Raw genomic sequence first — 27244 nt, forward strand, 5'->3', positions numbered from 1 at the left:
GGTACCAGATGTCTGCCAGAACCAAGAACTGCACCAGGGTCCCATCACCTCCTCTCCCGCGTGTGCGAGCCACAGGCTTCACCAATGTCACTGCCACAGCCCCACAGCGGTGCGGGGACCCACTCGCTCTCTGTGACCCATCCTGACCTCCCCGGTGCCACCAACCTTCTAAGACACAGGTAGGCGGCCAAACAGGTGAGGTTCCCATGCAGACCAGGGAAGACTGGCGTCCCATCTCCCAGGACATCTGGGGCCCAGCGCGGTCCCAAGGTGTCCTCGGGCCAAGGGCGTGCTCCCCCCACCAGGGGACAGGGACTGACTGACAAGCGCTGCCAGCTACCACATGCCAATCGCTCTGCCAGCCGATGGCTAGACGCCATCCCTGACGTGTAGACGAGGAAGCTCAGACTCGAGGAAGCTCAGACTCGGGCAAGCCCGCAAGTGGCCCCCTCTGTGCAGCCTTCCTGCCAGGGAGAGGCCCTGGACCCCAGGCCTCTGCTGTTCCCCGTCCGCGTTGCTCCCTAGGCCGGCCTGGCCACCTCTGCTAGTGGTCATGCGAAGATGACCCAGAGGGAGCCCTCAAATCCAGACCTGCGCACCCGTGACAACTCCCTCTGGCTATTTCTGTGACCCTTCAAACGCACATGTGCTACATAGAGTCCACAGCTCTCCCTTCCTAAGAGCCAAAACCTATCCCCGTGTCTGCCCCATCTGCCTGCACCCTCCCAGGCCCCCAACTGGGCCAGGTCACCTCCTGTCTCGCGTGCTGAGGACGTCTCTCAGCCTCTGCTCTGTCCCTGTGGCACCCCTGCTCCAAACTGGAGCCAGTCACTGTCACAGCCGGCTGCCCGCCCCATCCCTCGGCCTGCTCAGCAGCCTGTGGCCTCTGTCCTGGGCTGCACACTCACCCTCCCCTTCACACTTCATCCCCAACCTGCCCTGCCACCGCCTACCCCACCCCTCCCCTAGTACAAAGGCTCCCCGAGTACAGAAAGTGCTGTCCTAGGCCCGGCTATCCCTTCCGCCGTCTGGGTGGTGCTTTCAAGAACGTGTACCTCCCACGAGGCGGGGAGCTTGCACTTGGGCGGCCGTGCCCAGTGCACAAACTCGCCCACCATACATTCTACCCACGGGCTCTCCACGACAAGTGGGACAGGAAGGACACTGGGGATCCTTGGCAGGGACAGCCTGTGGCCTCCGTGCCCCACCGACTGACCGATCCAGGAAGATAACTTGCAACCAAAGCTTCGATGGTCCTTCCCCAGGCAAGACATCGGTAAGGGACGTAGAATCACTGGCCAATAAAAACAGACTTCCTGAGTACAGGCCTCATTAAGTCGGTTAATGAAAGTCATTAAAGCAAGCCGGCTGGAACAGGTTCCTTTCCTCAGGGGTGAAGGGACTCAGATTAAGGGTGGAGACAGGCCACTGGTCGGTGACCCCGCGGTGTGCCGCTCCCAGCCCTACAGCCCCACAGCTGTGAGACACAGCTTCCTGGAGCCCGCAGCCCTTCCGGCCATCACTGAAACCAAGGCCGGCCTCGGGGACCCCCAAACTCTGCAGAGGGGACAGTCTCCCGCCCCATCCCCTAACTATACCACATGCAGGAGGAAGCATCGCGTGCGTTTCAGAAACTGGGCTCTCTGGGCGCGACACAGAGCGAGAGAGCTTGGACCAGCGCCTCCAACACGGTGAGCGGGGGCTCAACGAGGCGCGTGCCGGCAGACACGTCAGTTGCACGTGCATCGAGCGCTTGTGCAAAGACGTACCAAAGCCAGCAGTGCCAGCGGCCGGCAGGAAGGGAGGCCTGTGGCCGGCAGAGCAAGAGGAGAACTGTCCCCATCGCCCCGACACGTCTTCTCAACGCCGAGCCACGTGAACGCAGCGCGTGTTCAGACAAGGGTCTCCAGCCCCCTGTGATCTCAAATGACCCCGGTCGCTCCACAACGGCTTCCCACAGGCCACAGAAAACACCCAGTGAACTTCCCGAAGCCCTGAGGCCTCAGCGTCTGTGCCCGGAGATGCCCGGGGTCCCCACCACGTCACCGCCTGTCACCACGAACGCGTGCCCTCAAGTAAAGACCCCACTTGCGGCCGCACAGGAACCTCACTCAAGATGAGCACCTGCGGAAGCGAAACGAGAGCAACAGCAGACACGGGAACAATTAACGCCGCGCCTCCTCGCCAAGGACAAACCCGCCGTGGCCTCCACGGAACTAAGACTTGGAGGAGACGTGAGGGCGGGAGGAACCGCCGAGCAGGGCCCCCGCTCCAGGCCAAGGGTCTCCGCTCCCGCCCGTCCAGGGTGCACTCGCGGCCGGCAGCCCGAGTGAGAAAGACCCAGGCCTCCTGGTCCCAGCTGTGCCACACGAAGACCGGGCACGGCAGTACCAGCCCCTGGGGGGTGGCCGCCGCCACCCCCTGGCGCCTACCCAGCTGGTCCTCGCCTCTCCCTGCACCTGCACGCCTTCTTCCTACGTGCCCTGCCTCCTCCTCGTCCTCAGGACGGCCACCGCTGTAGGGCATGTTTCCCAGGAGACAAGAGCTCACCTGTGGCCACAGCCAGAGCCTGCGGTACACAGCAGGTCTGAGGAGCGTCCACCCAGCTGGCCCAGACGCCATCCCCACCGCCACCGGGGCCTGAAGCCCGCGCGGCGCACCAGAGCCGCGGAGGGGGGGGGGGGGGGGGGCGCGGTGCAGTGCAGAGGCGTCAACGCGTGCCCCAGCGTTCTGTCCCTGAGACGCCGCCGACGACAGGGAGGTCCGGGCTTCGTACCCGGGAACAGTGGGAACGACACAGAAGCAACAGTGCAGCAAAGCCACGTCACACGGCCCATCGCGGCCGCCCCGCAGTCCCGTGCCGATTGGCAGCCACCATCTAACGGATAACCCCGCTTGGCTTCTAAGAACACAAATCTGCGCTCGTGCCGTGACCCTGCTTCACGGACACGTGGGCTCCCACTCGGTGCTCACAAAGGCCAGCCACCCTCCAAGCCGCGACCCCCAGCTCGTGTCCACACAACCAGAGCCCATGTTTCCAGGCAGCTCCCAGCCCCCTCCCCCTCTGCCTGGGGGTGGGGGACCTGGGCAGGGACGAGGGAGGACCCCCCAGGAGGACTTCAATAAGGCCTCTCCAAGTTTGCAGCAACCGAACAGGGAGGTGCCTCCTCCCTCTCCAACCTAATCCCCGGGTAACCCAGCACAGCCTGTTTTGTCTAAATCCTCTTGCTACCTGGCTTTAGACTTTTTACAATCGATTTAACACGATGTACAGAGGTAGAAGGGCCGTGTCCATAAAGCTGGAGTGAAGCCCTCCAAAGCGCTTCGAGGGCCACACCGCAAGTGCTGAACCACCAGGCACGTCCACCTGGGACAGGGCACCTGCCCCACCGTCTGCGCAGCCAGGGTGACCACACACAGGGCGGAGCCCCTCCAGGAAAGCGCTGCCCAGCTTGTATTGCCCACGGTGCGGTAGGCACGGCCTGCTGTGCGCACGGGGGCAGAGGGGACAGGACTGTGCCCCAGACTGCGGTCCCCGTCACAGCCCCCTGGGCAGCCCAGCCCCGTCCGGGACTGCCGCAGCGGGGCCCAGTGTGGGGAGCCGGCCCGTCGGGGATGCTGCTCCGTCCAGCCTCGCCACGCACGCCCGCTTCTGCCCGCTTCTGGCGAGCGGAGGCCAGACTCACATCTGAAACCTCAATGGGGAGCAAGGGACAGGCCGGGGCTGCTCCCCCGGACCCAGGATGGGCTGTAGCAACTGAAGAAAGTCGGTTGTCAGGAAGCTCTCTGCCGCACCTGTCGTCTGATTCCCACCGGATCACAACAGTGTGAACAACACGGGAGCCTTGTCGCCGCAGCCAAGCCAGCCGACAGGGGCCCCGTCCCAAGTCACAGCTAAGCACACACACGGATGCACAAAAGCAGAGCAGTCCTACCACGACTCACTCGGCAAACGTCTACCACATGCGCTGGCTGCCAGGCTCGGAGCCTCTGAACACAAGCCCCGCTCTTCCTTCACGAGACTGAAGACTGAGGATGCCCAGCAGAGGGACAAACACGTGGCCGAGAGTCAATCACGACAACGCCTGCTTCTGTCGCTGGCCTCCACGGGGACCTGCAGAGCCGGGATGGGCTCACAAGTCTCCGGGCCCTGCCGGCACAGCTCTGGGGCCGCCGGGGCCCAGCCCGCCCCAGGAGCGCAGGCCGACAGAGAGCCCAGGGTGGGTGAAGGCGCCCCTCCGGGGCCGGGGCTCCCAGAGAACAGCTTCCGGTAGACAAAGGAGCCGGTGAAGGAACAATGCCACGTCCACGGCTGAGGCCACAAGAAAGAGCCACCCTTGCAAGCGCCCAGAAGGTGAGACTCTTGCCCAACCTCCTCCTCCTCCTCGTCTGGAGCCGCAAAAGAAACCAAACCGAGACCAAGAGAAACGGTGAAAGAAGCTTAACGGCACGCCCCCCCCCCCCCCCCCCAACGCCGGCAGCGCCTCGCGTCCCAAGCGACCCCAGACCCGGGGCATTAGAAATGGCGACCAGAGGACGGGCGGCCACAAAGGTGTCAGGGGCGGCCAATAAGAAGGAATCGTGCTCCGCCTCACTGTCATCCTGACTGGCCTCACACATCACACATCAGGGGCGACCGGTCACCTGGCCAGCCAACAAAGGCCGCGGAGAAGGAAGCATGCAGGTCGGTGCCGGGTTCCCGTGTCCATTGCGGGTGACAGGCCAGCAGTTTCAGGGGCACGGCCGCCAGGCCTGAGAGCCAGCGAGACCCGCCAGCCTCTCGGCCTCCCTGGCGCCAACATCCTCCGAGACCCGTCACTCCGTCGAACCTGCGGGCTTCCTGACAGGCGCTACGCCCTCCCAGCCGGACTGAAACCAGGCCAGATCCGGGGACAAAAGGACGGGGGAAGGAGCCAAATCGCAGAGGCTCACACGCCACCAGCAAGTCATTTCCTCTACAAAATTAGGGGCTTGACTACAGAGGGACTCAACGTGCATTCCAGGCCCGCTGATAAGGCTTCCTACAGTGGGAACCACCAAACGAGCTTTTCAAAAGCCGCCCGCTGGAGAGTCCTGCCTCCTCGCGGCACCGCGGCCCCACACCGCGTCTCCGCCGAGACCTCGGAGAGCGTGCCGCCCAAACTAAGCGGTGCCACTCGTACGCCGGACGGCGTTTCTGGAGGGCAGTCCGGCACCATCTGCCGATCTCAACACATCCGTCTTTGAGGCAAAACGCCTGCTTGAGAATCTGTCCGGCCACTCAGGCGCCGCTCACACCGCGAACCGAAGTGTCCGCCAACGGGCCTGAGGCAACACAGAGCTCGTCCACTTCGCGGAGCGCCGTGCGGCTCTTCGGTTCAGCAGTGCCGCGTGCCGGTGCGGAAGTACCGCTGGAAATCCACCGGGAACGTGCAGGACGCGGACCGAGCGCCGTGTGACGGAGGGCACCACAGGGCTCGCGTGCTCGTACGACTTCCAGAAAGCCACACGAGAACAGAGGCAGCGGACGGTGCCTGGACACACCGGGGGTGAGCACGGGGACCCCGGCCCCCTCCCCTGAGAAGAGCAACCCAGGCACGAGAGCACTGCACGATGGGGACCGGGCGGCGGTGACAGAGAGCCAGCCTGGCTGAGGGCGATGCGAGGTGGGAGGGTAGCAGTCAGGGGAAGGCGGGAGGAAGGAAGGCGACTTTCACTTTCTGTCCTCCCCCCAACCCCCCCCCCCGACCCGACCCCCCCCCCCCCCCCACCGCCGGTGGTGAATTTAAGCAGTCATGCCCACGGCACCTGCCCCGAGGCCCCAAGATGCAGGCCGGCAGACAGAGCCCGGGTCAGTCCCGCTGCCCACGGGCCCGACCGGCTCAGGGGATGGGCTCCACTCAAAATGGAAGCTTCAGCACCCCCACCACAGCCTCCCATCGCCCACAGATCAGCTCCACAGAGGCGGGACGCACGTACGAGCACGCACACGCAAGCGGCCGCCACAGTAGCCGAGGACAGGCGACTTCCGGCACGTTGCCAGGGCCCCTCACGCCCCATCGCATCCCAACCCGAGACGTGCGTGGCCTCCTAGCACCCGGCGTCAGCAGGTCTCCCCCACGTCCGAGCACCGTAGTCGGGCTCATCGCTCGTGGCTGCGGAGCACCCCCTGAGGATGCGTCGACCCACTCCCCGCGGCCGGGCAAACCCGCCGTCCACACGCGCAGGCTGGTGGGAATAGGCCGCTGTGAAGACTCCGGGACTCGTCTTTGTGAGGCCGCGTTTCCACCTCTCTTGGGTGAGAACCAGGACGGAAGAGCCAGGTCACGTCGTAAACCTGCAGGAAGCCACCAAATGGTTTCCCAAGTGCCACCTGGCCCAGGGTTTGCCTCTTGCCTTCACTGCGTCTTTCTGAGAGCAAAGGTGTTTCTCGTCTTGGGGAACTCTAAGTGACCGATTTTTTTCATCTTTGGTTCACGCTTTTGTGTCCTAAGCTTCCAGAGCCTTGGTGTTTCCCCAGGTTAGGTCCACGCCCCACTGGTTCAATGCTGGAACAGTAAGGGACCAGAATCTACATCTGTCCATACAGACATCCCCCTGCATCAGCACCGTCTGCGGAAGACTGACTCTTTCCCACTGATTTATCTTGTCACCTTCGATGGAGACCAACAGATTCCATACTCTTGGGTTATTCCGGAACTTTCTAGTCTTTTCCGTCAACGTGTAAGTCTATCCTTATACCATTAACCCACTGCCTTGATCAATACGGTTTATGGTGCATCTGGAAATTAACCATCATAAGCCCACGGTTTCTTTTCAAAAACAAGGCTGGCTATTCTAGATCCTTTTCGTCTCCATAGAAACTCCAGAATCAGTTTGCTGGTTTCTACCAAAAGGCCTGCTGGGACTTTGGTTGGGAATGCACTGGAGGTGAGGATGAATTTTAGCACACTGACGTGTCCCCACCACGGACTCCTCCAACCTGCGAGCACGGGATCGCTCTCCAATTGCTGATATCACTGCTAGATGACTTCCTGTTATTCTAGAAAGAACTTCTACTTTACAGCGTGCAGATTTCCGTTGCATTCAGCCTCACATTTCCAACGCGACTCTTCGGGGCTGCGTGCCTCCAACTGTTCGCTGCTGGCACACAGAAACTCAGTCCGCTTGTGCGCGTTGTCCTCGTAACTGTGAACCTGCCAGACCTACTACTTCCGGCTCTTTACAGATGCCCAGAGACGTCCTACAAGGACGATCGTGCTGCCCCCCACCAGAGGCAGCTTTACGTCCTCCCGCCCGGCCGCGGGCCTTTCCTCCTCTCTCCCACTGTGCGCTGGCCGCACCGCCGCTGCCGCCGCAGAGGAGCGGGGAGAGGGCGGGCTAGACACAGGGACAGCAGGTGCCGCATCTTGGGGAGGGGGGGACCCTTCCACTGCTACACTGCTCAAAGGTTGCGATCGTGCGTGGGTGCTGAGTTCCCACCAACACCTCCGCACCTACAGAGACGATCACGTTTCCTCTCTAACCTATTTAAATAGCAAACGACCCCGGTTGTCTGAAGGGAAAGGCCCGTCTACTGCTGCAGGTACCCCCTTTGCTCCATTTTCCCACCGGCCTCTCCGTCAGTCTTTCCCCAGTGCCCCCGGAAGGTCACATCCAGGCTGACACAGACACAGAGTGTCTCCTGGTGTCCGCCTTCAGCACCTTCAAACCTTTCCGCCGGGCCGCGCTCCCCGGACAAGGCTCAGCACGTCACAGCTCTCCGCACGCCGGCGCGATCTGTGTACTGCTGCCGAACCCCTCAGTCGGCTTTCGCTGCCCCGGGATGGGGACCTGCAGGCACCACCCTCCCCCCGCCCCCCGAGTACGCAGGCCCCACCCAACACGGTGCAGTATTCCTTCCCACCAGGACTCTCCGAGTCCGGCGGCCCACCTGCCTCCAACCCGCAGGACCCACGTGCTGGAGACAGGCGTCCAGCAACATCCGGGTGGACGAGGCTGTCTGGCAGACAAGGAAACTGGCACGGGGCTTCCCTACAGGGTCACACTGCCGGACCGCCCCAGCCAGCTCACGTAACCAGCTCCCTGACACCTCTGGGCTCCTCAGGATGTGAGAAATCCCGAACTGGGAGAAAGGTGGCAACGGTCAGGCCGTGTCAACTCCAGGGGGTTGGTCTGTTCCAGGCATTAGACCCAACCTATTCCCAACCTTGGCAAGGCCGCAGGGCCCTCCAAGAACGTGCGAAGAGCCACAGCCTTGCGCCCAGAGGAAAGCCCATGCAAGGAATATCTGTGCTAAGACACCAGAATCTCATAGGCATCGAGCATTTGAGGATCAGAGGCTGGGCAAGAACAGGGCAGGGGTGGGACAGTCAACGGCAGCCAGCCGGCCACCTACAGGCTACTCCTCCAGGCCGTGGCCGTAGCACGTGAGGTCCACGGGGAGCAGCAGAGGGCCTGGAAGAACTACAGGCAGAGGTCTGGAGCCAGAAAGCCAAAGGGCCCGAGGCGCTCAAGGCGCAGGAAGCAGGATCACGGGGCCGGGGGCGCCACCTAGTGGCGGCAGCTCTCAAAGCCCAGGAGACCCTGGACAGGATCCGGGGCCTGGGGGTCACCACACACACCAAGCGACACACGCCAAGCGAGTCCCTTCAGTCCCAAAGTGGCGGCAAAGCCCTGGCCTAAAGGCCAGGAGAATCAAGCCTGCCAGGTCCTAAGGTCCTAAGGCCCTCCCGGCCCCTCCAGCTCCTGCTTCCGGGGCACCTGCTGGACTGGAACTCACTGCCGTCTCTCGGAGCCGGCTGGTCTTGCTCTGGGGGCGCAAGCCCCCGGCCTAGCATGAAAACAGGTTTTCATAGGGAGAAGGTCTGACTTCCATGGTGAGAAACCACTATTCTAGAAAAATCTTTCCACTCGCAGATGTGTAAAATGAGGCACAAGACAGCCCCACAACCCTGAGGGCCAGGCGGGGGCCAAACAGAGATTCAGGCACCGCTCACCGAGGTCTGACAGTGAGCCGCAGACACGACGGCTACGCTGTCGGAGGCCACCCACCCTACACCCACCGGGGCCGACCCACCCCGGCCACCCACAGTGGTCTCAGCGCTCCCGACCGGGTCCACCCCTCCCTCCTTGCAGGGATCCCAACTTCTCCCTGTGCCCTATTTCCCTCCGCCCGTCTCCCTCCCCATATTCAACTCTGCCGGACGTAGGCTCCCCCAGGTCTCCCTCCCCGCTCACAAACCTCCAACTGCCCAAGACCTGACAAAAGAGGATGGCCCAACTCCTCCTCACGGCATTCAAGGTCAAGTGCGGTCTTGGACAGGCCGACTCCCTGCATTTGGACCTACACACAAGCCTGCGACCCACCGACTATTACAGGACTCACGGACCCACCTCAGAGGGACACAAGTGACTGGAGGTGAAGCCCACCCAGGCGCCCTGCTGAGGACAGGAAGGGTGAACAGGAGACACTGAGGTTCCCCAGGGGCCCCCGCGGTGGCCAGGCACAGAGTGACCGGGCACACGACAGAAAACCTGCCCCTCCGGGGGACCCTCACCAGGGGTGCCGGGAGGCAAGGGCCACAAGGATGCCTCACCGCCTCCCCAGAAGCCTCCGGCTGCTCAGAAGGGAGGCCAGCACCGCTCCGCAGTACGTGACTCGTAAGCCTCCACACACACGGCCAGGCGTGCGCCGCATTCCCGGCGATGGGAACACTGGCCCAGGGCCAGGCACAGATTGGCGAGGGGCCCACGAGCCAGGGGAGGGCAGAGACGCCAGGGACAGACTCACACCCTCCTCTCCCTCCCGCCCGCCCCAAGCAGCCCCCACCTCTGAGAGCCCTCGACCACCCCCCTCCTCTGCCTCTCCAGGGCCCGGCCGCCGAGTGAACACATGACACACACACACAGGCGCGTGACCAGGCAGAAGCAGCACCCCAGCTGGCGGTCAGCCCGCAGACCTCTGCAGGCCCCCCCGCATGCCCCCCCGCGTGCCAGCCACACTCAGGGAGGCCCTCCGATTTGGAAGCGAGACCAAAGGGCCAGAGGAGGAACCACACTTTCCGCCCCGGCCAGAGGCGACTGCCAGCTGTGCACCAGCTCCAGGATTGACTGATGTCGAGGGCTTTGTGGCACGTGCTGGGCGTTCAGACACTCCGCCAGCTGGTCTGATCGGGCACGAGTGGGCCTCTGATCTCCCACAAGAGAAAGAAGTCACAGAGGTTTCTCTTCTGACGAGCCTCCCTAGGTGCAGGAGGGAAGCGTTCTGGTGAGTTACTAAGCCCAGAGAGTAGGTGAGGCACCACCGGGTCAGCCCTCCACGAGTCTGGCGGCGGATGCAGCTCAGGAAGGAACAGCAGCCTCGTCTGTCCTCTGGGACTCAGCGGGGCAAAGAGACGACGAGGAGGCCATTTACAAGGGACAGACACCGAAGTCAGTAACGCTGATGGAAACCATGGCAGGTTCCAGAACCAGCCCTCGGACAGTGTAATTACGGGACAGCTCTTTAAAGAAGGCTCTCAATCTTGGCCCAGTTTCCAAGAGCGGCAGGAAAGACAACAGGGAGCTACAGTCTTAAAGTCGCACAAGCTGACGAAACAAGAGGCTCCTGAAACACCACAGCTCCAGACGAACAGGGACGATTGGTCTCCCACCAGCCCTCGCCCAGAACAGAACAACCAGACGAGGACAGAGCTGTTGGGAGGAGTCTATCCACAGGGGGGCCCAAAGTCCCGGGGACCGAGGGACAGGCAGCGATGCTGGAGAACAAGGGGCAGTAGCCCCCAGGACGGGCGGCAGGGAGCAGTGGAAAGGTGCCCCCCCAGGCCGTCCGGGCCATCAGAGGACAAGGCGCCAGCTCACCGCCCAGCTGCCCCCACCGCTGCCCCTCTGCATCCTGCCGCTCCCCTGCTGGCACGCCGCGGGGTCCTGATGGGACAACGATGCTCCCTTCTCACCCCTGACAACTCAGTCCATCTCCCCGTCTTCCATCTGCCTAAGGGGAATGGCTCGCCCCAAAAGCAATCGCTCCCTCAGTATAGGCAAAGGTCCTTTAACAGAAGCCACCGCTGCAGTGCGGTCAAACGCCTGCCACCACGCCACCACCGACCTTAAAGGAGAACGTTAAGACTTGGGCAGGGACAGTCCCCTAGTTGCATTTCCCTCCTGTCAGCAAAGTGCCGCGTCAAACCCAACAGGCGGTTGCACAAGCCGCCAGGCGGCCTCCAGCAGGGCTTCTGCCAGGGGCTCCAGCCGCCGAGGGCCCAGGGGAGGCAGGACCTCACCGCCGGGGGCGCCCTCCGCCTACCTGATGTTCAAGCCCGTGGTCTGTTCCAGACGCTCCCAGCTCTGCAGCTTTGCCAGCAGCTTCTGCAAAGACAAGGAGGCGAACGCTGAGGGTGCCACGACCCCAGCATCTTCCCCCACCCCTGCCAAGGCCTCCGCGGCGAGCGACCCGCCGCCCTTCTTCACACAACCCCACGTCGGTCCCCAGACCACCCAGCCTCATGCGGAGCTGTCGGCGACGAGGAGGAGGTTAAGTCTCCCTGACCCCTCAGAAGAGCCTGCCCTCATCTCAGCCGAACGCCTCGGGGCATGGAGTCCGCTCCGGAGCAGATGGCTCCCGCCCAACTACGAGTGCGCCTCTTTGCGGCCGGCCCCGCAGACTCAGGAAGAAGCAGGCCGAGCGGCCCCGAGGCAGACCGGGCGCTGAAGCCACAAGACCCCACGCCCCTCCCCCGGTCCAGGGGTTCCACGGGACGCCGGGCCCCAGGGCAGATGCACTCAGCCCTAGCGCCCAAGTGTCCACAGTGGACGTGGCCCCACAGGGAGAACGGGATAAGGTGGGGACGTCCCCCACCTGGCGCCACGCGCAGGGCTGCCTGACCCTGCGTTCCTCACGCTGCTTCACGCGGACCTGCATTCCAGGTCAGTCTCCCTCCCCTTCTGGAACGGAACCACCTGAGGGCAAGAAGCGCGTGCCTTCGTCCGGCCTCCCGTGCCCGTCGCCCGGGCCAAGCACGGTCCTGGCATCACCGCACTCCCTCGGTCCCTCGAGTGCCCCTACCACGTGAGGGCATGGGCCGGGTAACAGAGCTGGGCACAGAGCCGATGCTTAGCGACCACCTACCGACGCCAGGCCCTGGGGAAGTACTCGCCATGAATTCACGGAGCCCCCACAACCCTGCAAGGCACACTCTGATGCTCCTCGATACACAGGTGCACGGAGAGGTTAAGCAACTTGCCCGGGGCCACAGAGCCAGCGAGCATCCATGGCAGGATGTCCCAGAGGCAGTGTGACTCGAGAGACAAAGCCTTAACCGGTGTCACAACTGTCCAGAGGAAACACTCCGTCTGGGGCTGCGTCTGCGGGCCAAGCTCACACGTCAGCCAGCACCTGCGAGGAGCTCGGCTCCCACCCCGTGAGGCCACAGGCCTCCGCTGTGACCAACTGCGGGACAGCTGCCAGCACGTTGCCACCACCCAGGAAACGACGCAGGGCTGCACGGCTCATAGGTGAGGCGGCAGGGAACGACCTGGGGGGGGCCGTGCAGAAGGACAGCGAGACCGGGGGACAGAGACCAGGAGGCTGAGCGCTAGTGTAACGTGTGCGCACCGGGCGAGACAGGCTCCCGTGCCCCCCGGAGCGCCCACGGGAGAAGCGCCCACGGGAGAAGCGCCCACGGGATGCTTTCGGCACCGCGCCCTCGCACCAGCTCTACGAGCACGTCCCACAAACGCCAGCATGCGTCCCAACAGCAGACACAGGAGAGGAAACGGAGCCGGGCGTCCGTGCCATCTGCGGGTGGGAGCCGGTCTGTGTCAGGCGCCCCGCACCACGTCCCCTATCTGTATCAGTTTTCCAATTTCTTCCGGGGGGCTGAGAACAGAGCACGCGCTCTCAAAGCTCCTCCTGGAGGCTCTCAGGAAGAACCCACTCCTGGCCCTCTCTCCGGCTTCTGGAAGCGCTCACCCTCCTCCACCTCGACGCCCCCACGGCAGGGGGCCGGGTCCTCCCCACAGGACACCCGCCTCGGCCCCCCCGCCTGCACAACGATCCGCGACCGGGGGCCCGCTGGCTCCCGGTGGAGTCTCCCCACCGCGGACCAGCTCGCCGGCACCCACACGTGCGGCCAGGCGGCTCCGGGGCCGCTGCTCCGCCCACGGCACCGGCCCGGCAGCTTCCACGTCTCAGGCGGGCAAGCGCAAGGCGGGCCCGAAACACCCGGGGTCCCCCACCTGCAGCACGCCCCCAGCCTCACCTCCTTCTCCAGCTCCAGGACCGCCAGGCTTTCCTGCATCTTCTCCTGGCGCCCCAGCCGCCGCCGCAGGCCCTCCAGCTCCTCCCTGAGCAGCCCGTTGGTCTCTCGCATCTCCCTGGGGGGCCGGACACCGCATCCCTCAAAGCGCCGCCACGCACAGGCAGGAGGAGCCGGGACAAGGAGTGCAGCCCCCCCCCCCCCCCGCCCCTCTGCCCCGCCGCCCGCACCGCTGCTGCGGCCCGCCGCCCACCCCGCCTCACCGCAGGCAGGCGCTCTCCTCCCGCAGCTGCTTCAGCTCCCGCTCCATCTTGGGCAGCCGCACCAACTCCGACTTCATGTTCTTCACGACCGCAGCATCCTGCTCCTGCAGGGACAGCTTCTGCTCCAAATCCTGAGTGAGGCCGGGGACAGAGAGGACAGAGTCGACCTCCACGGCCCCGGCTCGCCCTCGAGGTGTGCCTCTGTGCCACGTCCTCGGCACTCACTTCCAGGGGAGTCGTGCCCGGTCGGGGGCAGGACCCTAGCGCAGGTCTGCCCCAGGGCATGCGGCAACGGTGCCCCGAAGAGACGCCTCGGAGAAACACACACACCGTCCCCCCACGCTAGACCCACTCCTGCCACACGAGCACCCAAGTGACAGGCGAGTCTCTTCCACGGGACAAAGCCTCTCCTCTAAGATCTCCAGTTCCAAGACACCCTGAGGACGACCGGCACCCAGCAGCGGCAGGACCCAACAGGCTCGGTCGGTCAGTCAACAAATGTTTACTGGGCCCAGCTCTGTGGCAGGTACGGGGTCATGCAGCGGGGACAGGGTGACGCAGGACACACAGGAGGCCTCTGCACTTGCGCTCTGGTGGAAGGGCAGACACAGGCCGTGAAGGCGAGCGAATCCGGGGAGGTTGACCGGGGGTGGGGGGGGGGGGGGAGGGAACCAGGGCGGAGGTGACGTACCCAAAAACAGCACGTGGAACAGCAGAGGGAGCCGGGAGGCCCAACGGGGGAGCCGGCTGGGGAGGGGCCGGGAGGAGCCCAGGTCACTCGGGCTGGGGTCCGGAGCCCCAAGTTCCTCCGCAGGCAGGGCCCCCACCTCCGGACGCCCAGCCGCTCGCTCCTCTCGCTCGTGCGGCATCCCCAGCACCAAGCGCGGGCGCGCCACGCACAGACAGGCAGCGGTGTCAGCGGTACCAGGGCGCGGGCAGCTCACCGTCCCCAGGCGCCCTAAGCACACCCCCACCGAGGAGGCAGGAGGGGAAGAGCCCCCAGACACGGCCCGTGTCTGAGACGGAGTCACTCACCCTGATCCTCTGCTCTTGGTCAGCCCTCGCTTCCTGGCGGGCCTGGAGCTCCTGGACCTTCTCGTTAGCCTCCTGACATTTCCTGTCCGGAGAAAGGCACGTGACGTGCAGAAACAGGGGTGTGTGAAACCAGCGGCTGTCCTCACCCCGGAGGCTCTCCAGGGTGGACCCTCACAAACATACTCCACCCCCTCCCCCCTCCCAGGGCGCTGTGGCCCGTACCCTCGGGTCAGGGTGGGTGGCGAAGTCCACACCACGTGCAGGGCCCTGCCCAGCCTGCCACCGGCCCTGGTACAGCCACAGCCGAGGACCCACCAGGGACTGGCCCCCCCACACCCCCCCAACGCTGCCCAGGAGCGTCCAGAGCCCTCCTAGGACAGCATCTGCGAAGGCAAAGGCCTAGCTCCCAGGGAGAGAACTCAGCCTTCTGACCTCGCAGACTTCTGTCCTGCTCAGAGAGCTGCCTCCACTTGGAAGTCCTCTCCCGTCCACCCCACCCACCACCCCGGGGCGCCCTACATGGCCTTTAAAGGGAAGCTCTCGGGGCACCTGGGTGGCTCAGTCGGTTGAGCGTCCGACTTCGGCTCAGGTCACGATCTCACGGTCCGTGAGTTCGAGCCCTGCGTCGGGCTCTGGGCTGATGATGGCCCAGAGCCTGGAGCCTGCTTCCGGTTCTGTGTCTCCCTCTCTCTCTGACCCTCCCCCGTTCATGCTCTGCCTCTCTCTGTCTCAAAAATAAATAAACGTTAAAAAAAAAAAAAATATTTAAAAAAAAAAATAAAATAAAATAAAGGGAAGCTCTCTGCGAGGGGAGAAACTACCACTCTCCGCTATTGTTCTCAGAATACATAAAACACTTAGTGGCCAGCTTCAGTGGCCCCTGTGTCTGCCCCCAACAGCCTGTGGACGGGGAGGACAGACCAGAAGGGCCCCCGGAGGTTCTTGGGGCTTGGCACAGGCAGCACGCCTGGTTGCTGGGTGCTCAGACCACAGAGGGCACAAAAGGAGCCCGGGCCCTCCTGTTCTTCCACACAGTTAACAACCAGACCCGAAACTCAGCCCAGGCCCCAGCAGGCCTGCCCGCACCACGCCCAGCGAAGGCGCAGAGCCCCGCCCCCTGCACGCCCCGCCCCCCTGCACGCCCCGCCCCCGCCCCAGCACGCCCCCGCTCACTTGCGCTGCAAGGCCAGCTGCTCCTGGAGCTCCTGCTTCTCAGACTCCAGGCTCTTCACCTGCATCTCCTGGTTCATCACGCTCCACTGCAGCTCCGAGACCTTCCCCTTCAGCGTGCTGATGGTCTGAGAGCAGAGCGGGCGGCCCAGAGCAGCTGAGCGGCTGCCGGCGCACAGAGGCGAGCCGCCCACCCCGCGGCGGCGGGACAAATGCCCCCACGAGAGCCTGCCCCTCCCATCCCCCTCCTGAGGGCAGGGACACAACCTGGGAGGGCATGCCACCCCCTCACCCCATCCCTGGCTACGCGGCCTGCCTCGCATTTCCCTCAAGCAAATGGGAAGAGACCGGGTCGTGGTGACGGGCTGCTCCCGAGACCGCCCGGGCCGGGTGACATCTGCCACTCAGGACCCTCGCTCGTTCCTAGCGTGCTTGCATGGCTCTCCCTCCACGCCTGCCCCGGTGTCTCCATCCGAGATGAACCCCCACCATGCCATCATCCCAGCTGAAACACTCCCTGTGAACCACAGCCAAGTCCCTGCCAACAGGTCGGAAACGGGGACTGAGGCCATCCTCAGAAGGCTACAGGAGCCCCACAGAACGGAGGAGCTGCGGGAAGACCGTGCAGACCCCGTGCCCTCATCCAGAAGCAGGGAGAAAGGAGAGCGGAGGCTGGGGAGGCTGGGGAGGCTGGCGAAAGCAGGGCCTTGGGACTTTCAGGGGCAGAACTTCTGCCCGGCCGTCAGACCACACCCTCACCCGGTGACCTCTAGTGACCATCTGCTGACCGCTCTCCTTCTGTGGCTGTCCCAGGGAAGCCGGCTCAGAGGCGTCCCTGTAAATTAGCCTCCTGGAGCGGAGGATGAGAACCGAGGACCCGCACCAGCGAGGAGGCCCACCCCTGCCCAGGACCCATGTTTGTGGGGGCCCAGGGGCACTGACACAGGCCATCCACGTCCCACACTCCGGCCATCTGCATGGTCTGCTCTGTTACGATGGCGCCTGCCAGCCTGGGAACCCAAGAAAAACGAAGGTACTAAAATACACTGATCTAAGAAGACAGCCTTCGAGAAGTCTTCCCGAACTCCAAACACGCACACCACACACCCGGTGCTGCGCTGGATACGGGACAGATGGCTGGCCGCACGCAGGACGCCGCTGCATGGAGGCCGGGCCGGCAGCAGGAGGACTCCCTGCTGACGGACTTCTCGAACCAGGCACCCCGTAAGAGAGCGCGGTGCGGGAACAGCGACAGCCTCGGTCACCAGGGAGGGCTTTCTCCAAGGAAGTAAAAAGTAACAAACAAAATTCAGCGTCCTCCTTCCTGACTGGCCGAGACCTTTCCCACTTCCGTGGCGGTAGCCTCCCCCCGCATCCGGCTCTGTCCCCCGCCCCCGTGGGCCGCACACCAGCCTCCCGCACGCAGGCCCCGGGGAGCACGCAGGCCCCAGGACACAGCTCGGGCAAGCACGCCAAGGGCGACACGGGGACTTGTCTTGAGCCGATCACGGCTCCGCTCCTGCCAGCATCCACATCAGAAGACAGATGTAGGAACAACGTTAACATACTCCCCAGCGTTGCCAAGGCAAAAATAACCTGCCGCTTCCCGAGATCTATCAAGTGGAGACGCACGCAGAGACAGAATACCAACGATCCCGCGCCCCCGCTCCTCCCCCGGCAGTGCTTCATCTCCTTCCTCCCGGCGCCCGCGAGCCGCAGCAACACCGCAAAGGGACAGGGAAGGTCAGGAGAGCCCCGTCTCCACCAGCATCAGCGTCTGGGCTCTGCTTCTGAAATTTATACAACCTTCAACGGGTCGAGGGAATAAGGAGCAGGGCTCGGATGTGCTCTGGCTTCAAAGGCGCTCTCAGATGCTAACAGACCTACTAATCAAAGACATGCAAATCCAGAAGCACCACTTACGTCTCCGGAAGAGACAAAAAAAGGTATCTAGGTATTTCCAGAAGACTTCCAGAAGATCCACGACAGGAAAGGCTACAGGGAAACCAGAACCCTCAACAATGCTGTCAGGACAACACGGCAACTGTCAGCAGAAGCCAGCGACCTCAAACCCCACTCCTAGGAACGCGCCTGAGTGAGCACCTCAGTAGAAACAGAAAGTACACGCCACCTGCCGCGTTCGTATCCCGTACGTACTCATACCAGGACGCACGCACGTAAAACAGTTTTTTTCGTGACAAAACACGGGCCAGTCGACCATTAAAAGTCCTAATGACAGAGACTAAGACAACGTTTGACTCATTAACTGAAAACCACGAGTGGAAATGAGGATCTGTATCCGGATTACGACGGACGACACAGAAACCATCGGCGCAGGAGCGGGAAGGGGACTCTGAGACCGGCCCCGCACGACGCGGCCGCCCCGGGGCGGGCCCTCACCTCGCCGGCCGCGGCCAGGCCGTCCTCCTTCTCCCGAAGCTTCTGGCCGGCGGCGTCCAGGCTCTGCCGGCACCGCCTGTGGCGCTCCAGCTGCTCCTTCATCCTCTCCTCCGCCTCGGCCTCGCGCTCCTGCAGCTGCCGGATGCGCGTCAGGAGCTCCTGGTTGCGGTCCACCTCGCGCTGCCAGAGCGGGGACAGAAAGCGGGGACAGTGAGCGGGGGCGGGGCGGCCCAGCCCACCCTCCCCGGGGACAGGCGCGGCCATGCCGCACACCCCGCTCCCGCGGCGCACATCACCTCCCGCAGCCCTTCACCCCCGCCACGCGTCTTATGCCGGGAAGGCAGCCGCAGGACCAAGACTCCCTCGCTCTGATGGCCCCGGGGGGGGGGGGGGGGGGGGGGGGGGGGGTTCCCGAGAGCCAACGGTCGGCCACGGGGAGCTTACCTTCAGCCCCAGAAAGGAAGGGACCACAAAGCGGGCACCTAATGCTGCTGGCCTCTGAGCGCTCCCCAGGAAGGGGAGCCGCGCAAGCCCCCCGCAAGGTCCGCCAGCACCCCCAAGGCAAGTGCTCACCCCAGGGCTCTGCAGCCCAGCACCACGGGGGAGCAACACGAAAGTGGGGACACAGCCTGCTCAAGGGACACACGGGAATAAGGAGCTACAAGCGTGGCCTCCGAACAGCCAGGGGACCCTTCTGCCACGGAAACACGCCAAAGAGCAGGGTGCGGCATCTCTGTTCGGGCTGCCAGTCCCAAGTGCACACAGGGCGGTCCGTGCAGGTCCCCAGACCTCAGACACCAACCGGAGTCTCACCATCTAGAGGCTCCAGAGTCCCACCCACTGCCAAACTGGCATCCCTGAAAACCCACGACACGTGTCCCAGACAAAGAAACCACGTGAGAGCTGCTCGCTCAGGCGGTCCAGGTCCCACGCAGCCGCATCTGCGGGTGGGAAGGGAGAGGCCTCTCAGAGAGACAGGCCACGCTCAGCGAGGGCCTGGGATTAAGCGCAGCCCGCATCCTTGGACTTCCCCAAGACAAAACTTCCACCGACCCTGCCACGATGCCCCACCCATTCCAACATATCCTAAGCACCTGTAAGGTGCCACAGCCCGTGCTGGACCCTGGAGACCCAGAGCAGCCAGGAGGCCCTGTCCTTGACAGACTTACGGCCCAGGAAAATTCCAGGAGCTGCACACCCCGTGCCTTCTGCCTGAGAGCCAGGCGGTAACACCAACACCACAATTCCTACCATCTCGGGGCCCCTGGTGCCACCTCCACACCCCTAATAAGGCACTTCGTTACCACGGCCTTCCCCTGTCCCTCCCAGGACGACCCTGAGCAGCAGCTAACACCACACGTTAAGAGAGAGACCCTCTCAGAGCGGCACCAGGACCATGCCAAGGCCATGGCACCCACTCGCAGCCCGTGTTTCCGGGCTACTGGGCCCACGCGGCACACCGTGGCCAGAAGCCTGCGTACCAGGTCGAACACATCAGATTAGCATCACGCCCTCGAAGACATCAGCTATTTTTACAGGACTAGGAAAGCATGCAGATATGCTACGTAAGGCAAGAACGGGGCCAGACATCCACCCCTGGGAAAGCGTGGGCAGGTCAGAGACTTTCCGGTCCAATGCTTTGCTGGAGTCTGGCAGCATTTCCACAAATCATCAGCACTTATTAAAAAACCCTGGTGAAGTGCTGTTGATCAAAGCAAAGGAAGCAAGGGATTCATGCCCTAAGTAAAAACCTAGCACCTTCTCTAGGTAACACGCTTTCCCAGCCTGCCCTGGGTAAGCCAGGGACAACAGGAAGTACCCCCAGGCTGGAGGTCTTTTTTTTTTTTTTCTTTTAATTTTTAATTTATTTTTTAGAGACAGAGAGACACACACACAGAGTGCGAGCGGGGGGCAGAGAGAGAGGGAGACAGAGAATCTGAAGCAGGCTCCAGGCTCCGAACTGTCAGCACAGAGCCCGACGCGGGGCCTGAACCCACGAACCGTGAGATCATGACCCGAGCGGAAGTCGGCGCTTAACCGAATCAGCCACCCAGGCGCCCCTGGAGGTCTCTGCTCTGGGCCCTGTAACCACGTGAGCAAGACCGGTCCAGCCCGGACCTGAGACCTCCATGCAACCCAGTGACTTTCCAAGCCTGTCGCCCCGTGGCACCTGGTATTTCTGCTGGATTTACACCCCAATTCTTGGCAGGGGTGGGGAGAACGGGCAGCCCCGCAGAGAGGAACGCCCACCGGCACCTCGCCAGGCAGACGGCAGGCAGTCCTCCCCCGTGCGCTGCCCCCTCAAGGACGTCGAGCACAGTCACTCTGTGGCCTCAGGAGGGAGAACAGCTTGGCTCCCAGCCGGGAGGGCCACCTGCCCGGCGGCCCAGCAGGCACCGTGCACAGCGCCCTACGCCGGGCCCGGCCGCCCGCTCGCACCCACCTCGTAGCGCCTGGCGCTGGTGCTGGCCGCCCGCTCCAGCTCCACTCGCGCTCTCTTGTGGCTCAGCTCCATCTGCGTCTTCTCCCGCTCCACCTGGACGACCTGGGACTTGGAGCGGATCCGCTCGGCTCGCTCCTCCAGCTGAGCAGGTCACACCCGAGGGAGAGAGAACCCTCAGCAGCCGCGCCGAACCGCTGGGGGGTTCGCCTGACGCTCGCACGCTGACACCTGCTCCCAGCAGGGCCCGTACTCGGCCTCGGGGGAGAAGGACGGATGCCCGGTCTTTTGTTGGAAAACGGGTACACGGAGCCAGTAAACAGAGAGGACACAATAACAGGAAGAGAAGGACCTATTTTTTTTTTCCATTTCTTTTAGCATTTGTTTCTTTTTGAGGGACAGAGAGAAAGAGAGAGAGAGAGAGACAGAGCGTGAGCAGGGGAGGGGCACAGAGAGAGGGAGACAGAATCCGAAGCAGGCTCCACGCTCCGAGCTGTCAGCACAGAGCCCGTCGCGGGGCTGGAACCCACGGACCGTGAGATCGTGACCTGAACCGAAGTCGGATGTTCAACCGACTGAGCCCCCCAGGTGCCCAAGAATGATATGTTTTAATAAGGCGGTGTGTATGCTTGTTTTAGAGAAAAGAGCATATTAGTTTCCTACTGCTGTGCAGCAACTTACAACAAACTTAGCAGCTAAAACCCCACGTTAGCCGCCGTCAGGCTCTGTGGGCAGAAGGCCAGGTCGTGCGGTCAGGCTCTCACAGGCTAAAATCAACGCCCAGTGGCCACGCTCCAACCTCATCTGGACCGTGAGATCCTCTCCCACACTCACATGGCTGGAGGACCGAGGTCCCGTTTCCTTGCTATCAGCCCCGGGCTGCTGTCAGCCCCTGGAGACCACCCACATTCCCTGCCACGTGGCCCCTGGCCACCTCCAAAGCCAACAAAGGAGAATCCCCCATATGTGGAATCCCTCTCCTGCTCTGTCTCTGACTTCTCGATCTGATCTAGTGACCTAGGTTTAAAAGGCTCATCTGAGTGAGTCAGGCCCAGCATCATAAGGTCAACTGACTGAAGTTCTTAATTCTGTTGGCAAAATCCCGCCGCCACAATACCTAGCGTTTAAGTGGGAGAAAGTGTGGCCCACCTGGGGCCGGGAATTCGGGAGCCGTCTTACAAGTACACCCACCACAGAGGGTAGGCACACAAAGGTGAGGTCAAGCCTTGAAGGGCCTCGGAGGACACGTCCGTTTCGCAGACCCACTGACTGTCAGGGTCTCTGGCTCACGTGGACTAGAGCCCGACCACTCCAAGAATGCCTGGTAGCACAGCAGCTCCAGAGCACGAGAAACAAACGCAGAATCTCGGGCTGCGCCCCACAGATGCCAAATCAGAACCTTCCCCTGAAACATATCAGGTATTCACGTGCACACTGAAGCGTTACGGCGAGTGGTTCCCAGTTCCACCAGGGATGCTGGGCAACGTCTGGAGACGCTGCCGACCGTCAAAAGACGGGCAAGCGGTACGTGTTCGCTACCGGCACCCCGCGGGCAGAGGCCAGGGATGTCGCTCAACACCCCGCAAGGCGCAAGCCTGTCCTGCAGAACAAAGAACCACCCACCCCAAAACGTCAGCCGTACCACGGATGAGAAATCCCAGGCTAGGGGAAAGGTATCTTCTCTACCCACCCCCCCACCCACCGTCTCTCGGGGCTCAAGTCCACACTTCACTCCTCTGACACTTTCTCTCACTTCCACCCCCACCCGTTCACGTGGGGGAGTTCCGAAGTGCACCTCCCGTCAGACTCACTGGCCTTCCCAGCCTCACTCTGTGCCTGCAGCTAGGGCTCCCAGCTCCCGTGGGCACCACTGCACAGGGACCAGGAGTCCCAGAGAAACAGACCCATGGACACATCTTCCTGAAACATCGACTGCACGTGAAGGAAAGTAACTGAAACATGTTTATGTCGAAACCAACACTGACATGTAGCAGAGCGACTGTAAACACTTTCCCACGGAAACAAGAGGCTTAAAAAAAGGGCAGGGGGCCCGGAATGGTAGTCAAAGCACTGATTTCCAGGCTCCCCCCAGACCTGTAGGTTCTCAGTTCCCTCATCTGCCATCAGGGGGCAGCTTGGTAGGGCAGAAAACCACTGACGGATGTCCCGGGCCAGCTCAGGACCAGGTCAGGGCCCGGGCAGCCTACGGCCGCAACACTCTAACCAGCTCGCTCTGGCCACGGCACCCGCCTACGGGGTCCCGCAGACTGAGGAAGCCCTCCACAGCACTAGCTTACTGAAAGGCTGGCCTCTGAATTTCTAGATTCTATAGTTCCGACAGGTTGGCCAAAAGTTGCCAGACATTTGCATCAACAAAACTGTAACACTTGTGTAGACCAAAGCTGCTAACTTCTTATTTTGCCAGTGAGCAAGACTCAAACAAACAAAAAGCACAATTGCCACCAGCGTTTCCAAAAAATGCTTTAACGCCAAAAACAAATGTAAAAGATTCAATTTCAGAATGAAAACCGGTCCTTGCCAAAAAATGACAGTGAGCAGCAACTCAGCCCACAAACAAACAGAAATCATTCAATTATTCAGCAAACGAATGCACACAAACACACCAGCATGTGTTTGACCAGATGCTGCCTGGGCCTCCCTGGGGCTCCCGGGCTCCATCAGGGGCCGTTTCCCTGGGATGGCTCAGGCCGCACAGCACAGGGGAGCTGCTGGACGCCGGCAGTGCAGAGGGGCGGGGGCCAGGCGCAGACGCCACCCCCTGCTGGTGAGGGCCCAGTGATCCCTGCCCCCGTGAGACTGACCCCACAACTCTGTGGAACCTCAAGTCCTCCAGAAGATCTGACCCCTTTATCACGGTGTATGGTCAGTGTTGCAAGGAAGTGAAATAAAGGAAATAGGACTTTTTTATCACAAAACCGTAAAAGCCACATCACGGCAGAGTGAAAACAAGATCTGCAAACACCCCCCACCCCCACCCCCCACAGTGGTCTGAGACCAGGGCACACCCAATCTTTCCCTTTCTTGGAGACCCTTCCCGACCCAGGGACCGGGGACCCGGGTGCTCCCCGGCACAGGCCCCACCTAAGGCGTGTGTCTTCCCACCTGGAGCCCCGGAGCCCCTCCCGCGGAGCCCCTCCCGCCGGGGGCGCTCACCTGCATGCTCTCCTGGTACTGCATCTGCAGAGAGCCCTGGGCGGAGGTGGGAGCATCCAGTCCAGATCCTGCCTCCACCCGCTGAGAAATGAAGTTGTTCAAAGACCTCAGGGTGGACAGCACCGTGGTGTTCTCCCCCAGGTCGTCCATGGCCACCTGGCTCCTGCAGGAAGACAGGGAGGGCCCACGGTGAGCGTCTGCAGGCACCATTAGCTGCACCAGCGCCGGGGGGGGGGGGGGGGGGGGCGCCTCTGGGCAGCCCCGCCCTCCCAACACACACAGTGCTCACAGCACTCCCGAGCCCATAACCACATTTCCAGGGCCAAGCGGGAGCCCACACCGCCACTTGACCAGAGAAGAAATAGAGGCATCAGAAGACCACGCCGCTGAGCCGCTGTCACGGTGCTGACCTGCACGCCAGCGACGGACAGACGGCTCCCAGAAAAAGATGCCCAGCAGTCCCACGGCACATGGCCCCGTCAACACAAAAGACCCAGCCTCTGGGAACGAGAAACAAAGCAGGCCGCAGTGGCGATGGCTGGCAACCCCAGCGACGCTAACCGTAATCACCGCTAACGATGACCTTAACAGGCATTGCTAGTTTCGACCAAAAAGAAATGTACGTGACGCTGAGCACTGAGCCTTCTCGAGCCTCGGTTTCCTCATCTGTAAACTGAGGACCAGGAAAGCCTCTTTGCAAAGCTGCCGTGAGGATGACAGTGCCTGTCCTAAGTTTCCAGAAGGCAGGGGTGAGTCATGCCAGATCCTCACTCGGCCTGGAACTTCTCACAGGATACCTCAGACTTCACAACGGGCGAACTAGGTGTTTGCACACGTGTGAGACGTGAGAAAGCGAGGCTTCAGAAGCTACAGAATGGACCGGATCCCAGGCCCGCTTGGCTCTCAGGTCCAGTTTGTGCTCCACGAGCCAACGCGTGAACAAGACCAAGGAGCCGCATCCCCGAGAGCAAGGGACTGTGGCTTCACGCGGCCGGCCCGCCCCCCCCATCCACCAGCGGGCACAGGTGTGGACTGCTACAGGTGCCCACCGTGTCCCCTTCGGGAAACAGGCTGGCTCGCAGCGACTTCCCCCAGGTACCAGACTGAAAATGTCTCCCTGCCAACACCCCAGCGGAAGAGACTGAGAAATCTTAGTTTGGTTGTGAGTTTCCTGTACGAGAACCTTGGCCCTCTGCACACAGAGCCCTTCTCCTGTGCAGGCCATGTGTCCGCCCCTGGACAACACGGCTGTCCTCGCCAACTCTCAATCGCACTGGGAGGGAAAAGGGGACTGCAAGAGCAGGGCAAGCGCTCAGTGCTGACAGCGGCGGCAGACAGCTGAGCTCTTCTCTGGAAGCAAACCCTTAGGTCTGCCAAGGTCAGCCCCGGGCCATCCTCTCCATCCCCCCAGGAGAAACTGAGCCGGTAGGTCCCGTGCAAGAACGGATGCCTGGGATGCACTGGAACCAAGGGAACACACGCGTTGTCAACTGCCTGTAACTGGGCCACTACACGAGGCACGCGATCAGGCAGCAGCCTCCATTCCATCCCCTTTATCCCACAGACTCCACACCCCCAGGCTGCGCGCCGCCTGTCACCTGCCCTTCTCGGCCAGGACACCGCCCGGGGGGACCTTCGGCGCAAACTCCAGGCACACGTGCGTCGCCCCCCGCCCGCCCTGGCCTCCGGGGCGTTCAGGGGCTGCAGCGCGCTCCGCTAGAAGAGGCGCGGGTGACAGCACGCGGGCCGGTGCAGCTTCCCAGCCAGACGCTGGGTGGGGGTAAGTGGGGGTAAGCCCCGCCCCTAGACGCCACCGCCAGGGACCCCGTCCGGACCCCGGCCCGTGTTCGCACCTCAGCCCCAGCTCCTAAGACCCCGGCTCCCGCTCCCAGCACCTCGGCTCCGAGGACCCCGGTCCCGACTCGCACCCGAGCCCCAGCTCCGAGGACCCCGGCTCCGAGGACCCCGGTCCCGGCTCGCATCCCGGCACCGGGGACGCCAGCTCCCAGGACCTCGGCCCCGCTCTCACCCCGATCCCCGTTCCCAGGACCCCCGCTCCGACGACGCCGACCCCTCTCCGAGGCCCCCGCTCCCGGCTCGCACCCCGGCCCCCCGCTCCCTAGAGCCCGGCTTCGGGTAGCACCCCGGCCGGGCTCCGAAGACCGAGCGCGGGAGGGGGGCAGGAGGGAGGAGACCAGTGGGCAGGGAGAGGGGGCGCCACCCGCGCCCAACCTGGCTCCTCGACCCCGCCCGAAGCCCACCCGGGACCCTGACACCCCGCCGCTCACCTCAGCTAGCCCGCCGCTCGCCTCGGCCGCCGCTCAGATCTCCCTCCTCTGCGCCCGCGCCCGCGTATCGCGAGAAGTGCCGCCGCGCTCTCGCGAGACCTGGGCAGGGCCGGCCGTAAATCCCGGAATCCGAGCACCAGCGGGGCCGGGGACCTCCGCCTGCTCCCCAGAGCGGTCCGCTCCCTTGACACCGCCCTGGCAGGACTCGCACCAAAGGCCGGCCCGCGGGACTGTCGCGGTGCCAGTGTTCCCGCGCGGGACGGGCCTCCGCTGTGGCGGTGGCCTCGCACCGTATTGTGTGGAATAGCACGGCCCAACGGTGGCCTCTTCGGGACAAAGTTGCTGGCTCTGACAACTCCCAAAATTTCGTTACGGTATTAGCTTGAATATGTTTTTAGTTTCCACAGGGTCCACTGGAAAGGCAAAATACTCTGCTTCTAGGCTACCCTCCCAGCGCCCTGTGAGCTCCCATAGCCAGCGATCATCGTCCGGTAGCACAGGTCTCGCTCCCTCCTGAACCTCGTCCTCCAGTCTCCCACCCCACCCGGGACCGAGCGCCCTAGGGTCTGCACCGCGCTCGGGAGGGTCTGCATCGTACCCAGCGTCTACACCACGCCCCCTAGGGTCTGCACCTCCGCCACCTCTGATCTGCCCAGTGCTCCAAGGGTCGGCACCTCTTCCCCGGTCCCGCCCCATCCCCGGATCAGCACCCCGCGCAAGAAATGCGGTGGGGAGGAGCCCTGAGGAAGTGGGGAGATTTTCCCGTCCTATTTGACTACAACCAAAAGTAAAATGAAAAAAGGTTAAACCAAGCCTGCAGCCCACTTCAGAGCGCTGGACTGCACCCTGGGGGACTGATGGAGATTGTGGGGTTCCCTATCTACCCAGGCTCTCCCTCAGCTCCACCCTCGGGATTTAATCAGGGTTATAGTCCATACACTCTTATTAAGGGGTGAGCACCCCTGCAGGAAATGGCTTTTTTTCTTAAATGTTTATTTTTGAGAGAGAGAGAGAGAGAGAGACAGAGCATGAGCGAGGGGAGGGGCAGAAAGAGAGGGAGACACAGAATCCCAAGCAGGATCCAGCTTGGACTGGATTGTCAGCACAGAGTTGTCAGCACAGAGCCCAACCCGGGGCTGGAACTTAAGAACCGGGAGATCTGACCTGAGCTGAAGTTGGATGCTTTAACCGACTGAGCCACCCAGGCGCCCCCCCCCCCTTTTTTTAAATCACAAA

At 62.8% G+C, this 27244-nt stretch overlaps 1 protein-coding gene across 3 annotated transcripts in view; it reads right to left on the reverse strand.

Moving 5' to 3' along the window:
* MAD1L1 (mitotic arrest deficient 1 like 1) overlaps positions 1-26107 on the reverse strand; it is a 317511-nt gene extending 291404 nt beyond the window's left edge. For 2 of the 3 annotated variants that reach the window (XM_042921291.1, XM_042921290.1), the window contains exons 1-9: positions 26009-26107; positions 23721-23883; positions 20550-20690; positions 18107-18286; positions 15710-15834; positions 14537-14618; positions 13502-13632; positions 13242-13356; positions 11288-11349 (exon numbers count right to left, since the gene is read on the reverse strand). In XM_042921291.1, the coding sequence (XP_042777225.1) occupies positions 11288-11349; positions 13242-13356; positions 13502-13632; positions 14537-14618; positions 15710-15834; positions 18107-18286; positions 20550-20690; positions 23721-23870 (986 nt within the window). In that variant the 5' untranslated portion in view covers positions 23871-23883; positions 26009-26107. The remainder of the gene's footprint in view (positions 1-11287; positions 11350-13241; positions 13357-13501; positions 13633-14536; positions 14619-15709; positions 15835-18106; positions 18287-20549; positions 20691-23720; positions 23884-26008) is intronic. The other variant, XM_042921292.1, reaches the window with a different exon arrangement.
* Positions 26108-27244: the final 1137 nt, after the last annotated feature.

The sequence above is a fragment of the Panthera leo genome, chromosome E3, assembly GCF_018350215.1.
Source record: "Panthera leo isolate Ple1 chromosome E3, P.leo_Ple1_pat1.1, whole genome shotgun sequence".
NCBI classification, from domain to species: Eukaryota; Metazoa; Chordata; class Mammalia; order Carnivora; family Felidae; genus Panthera; species Panthera leo.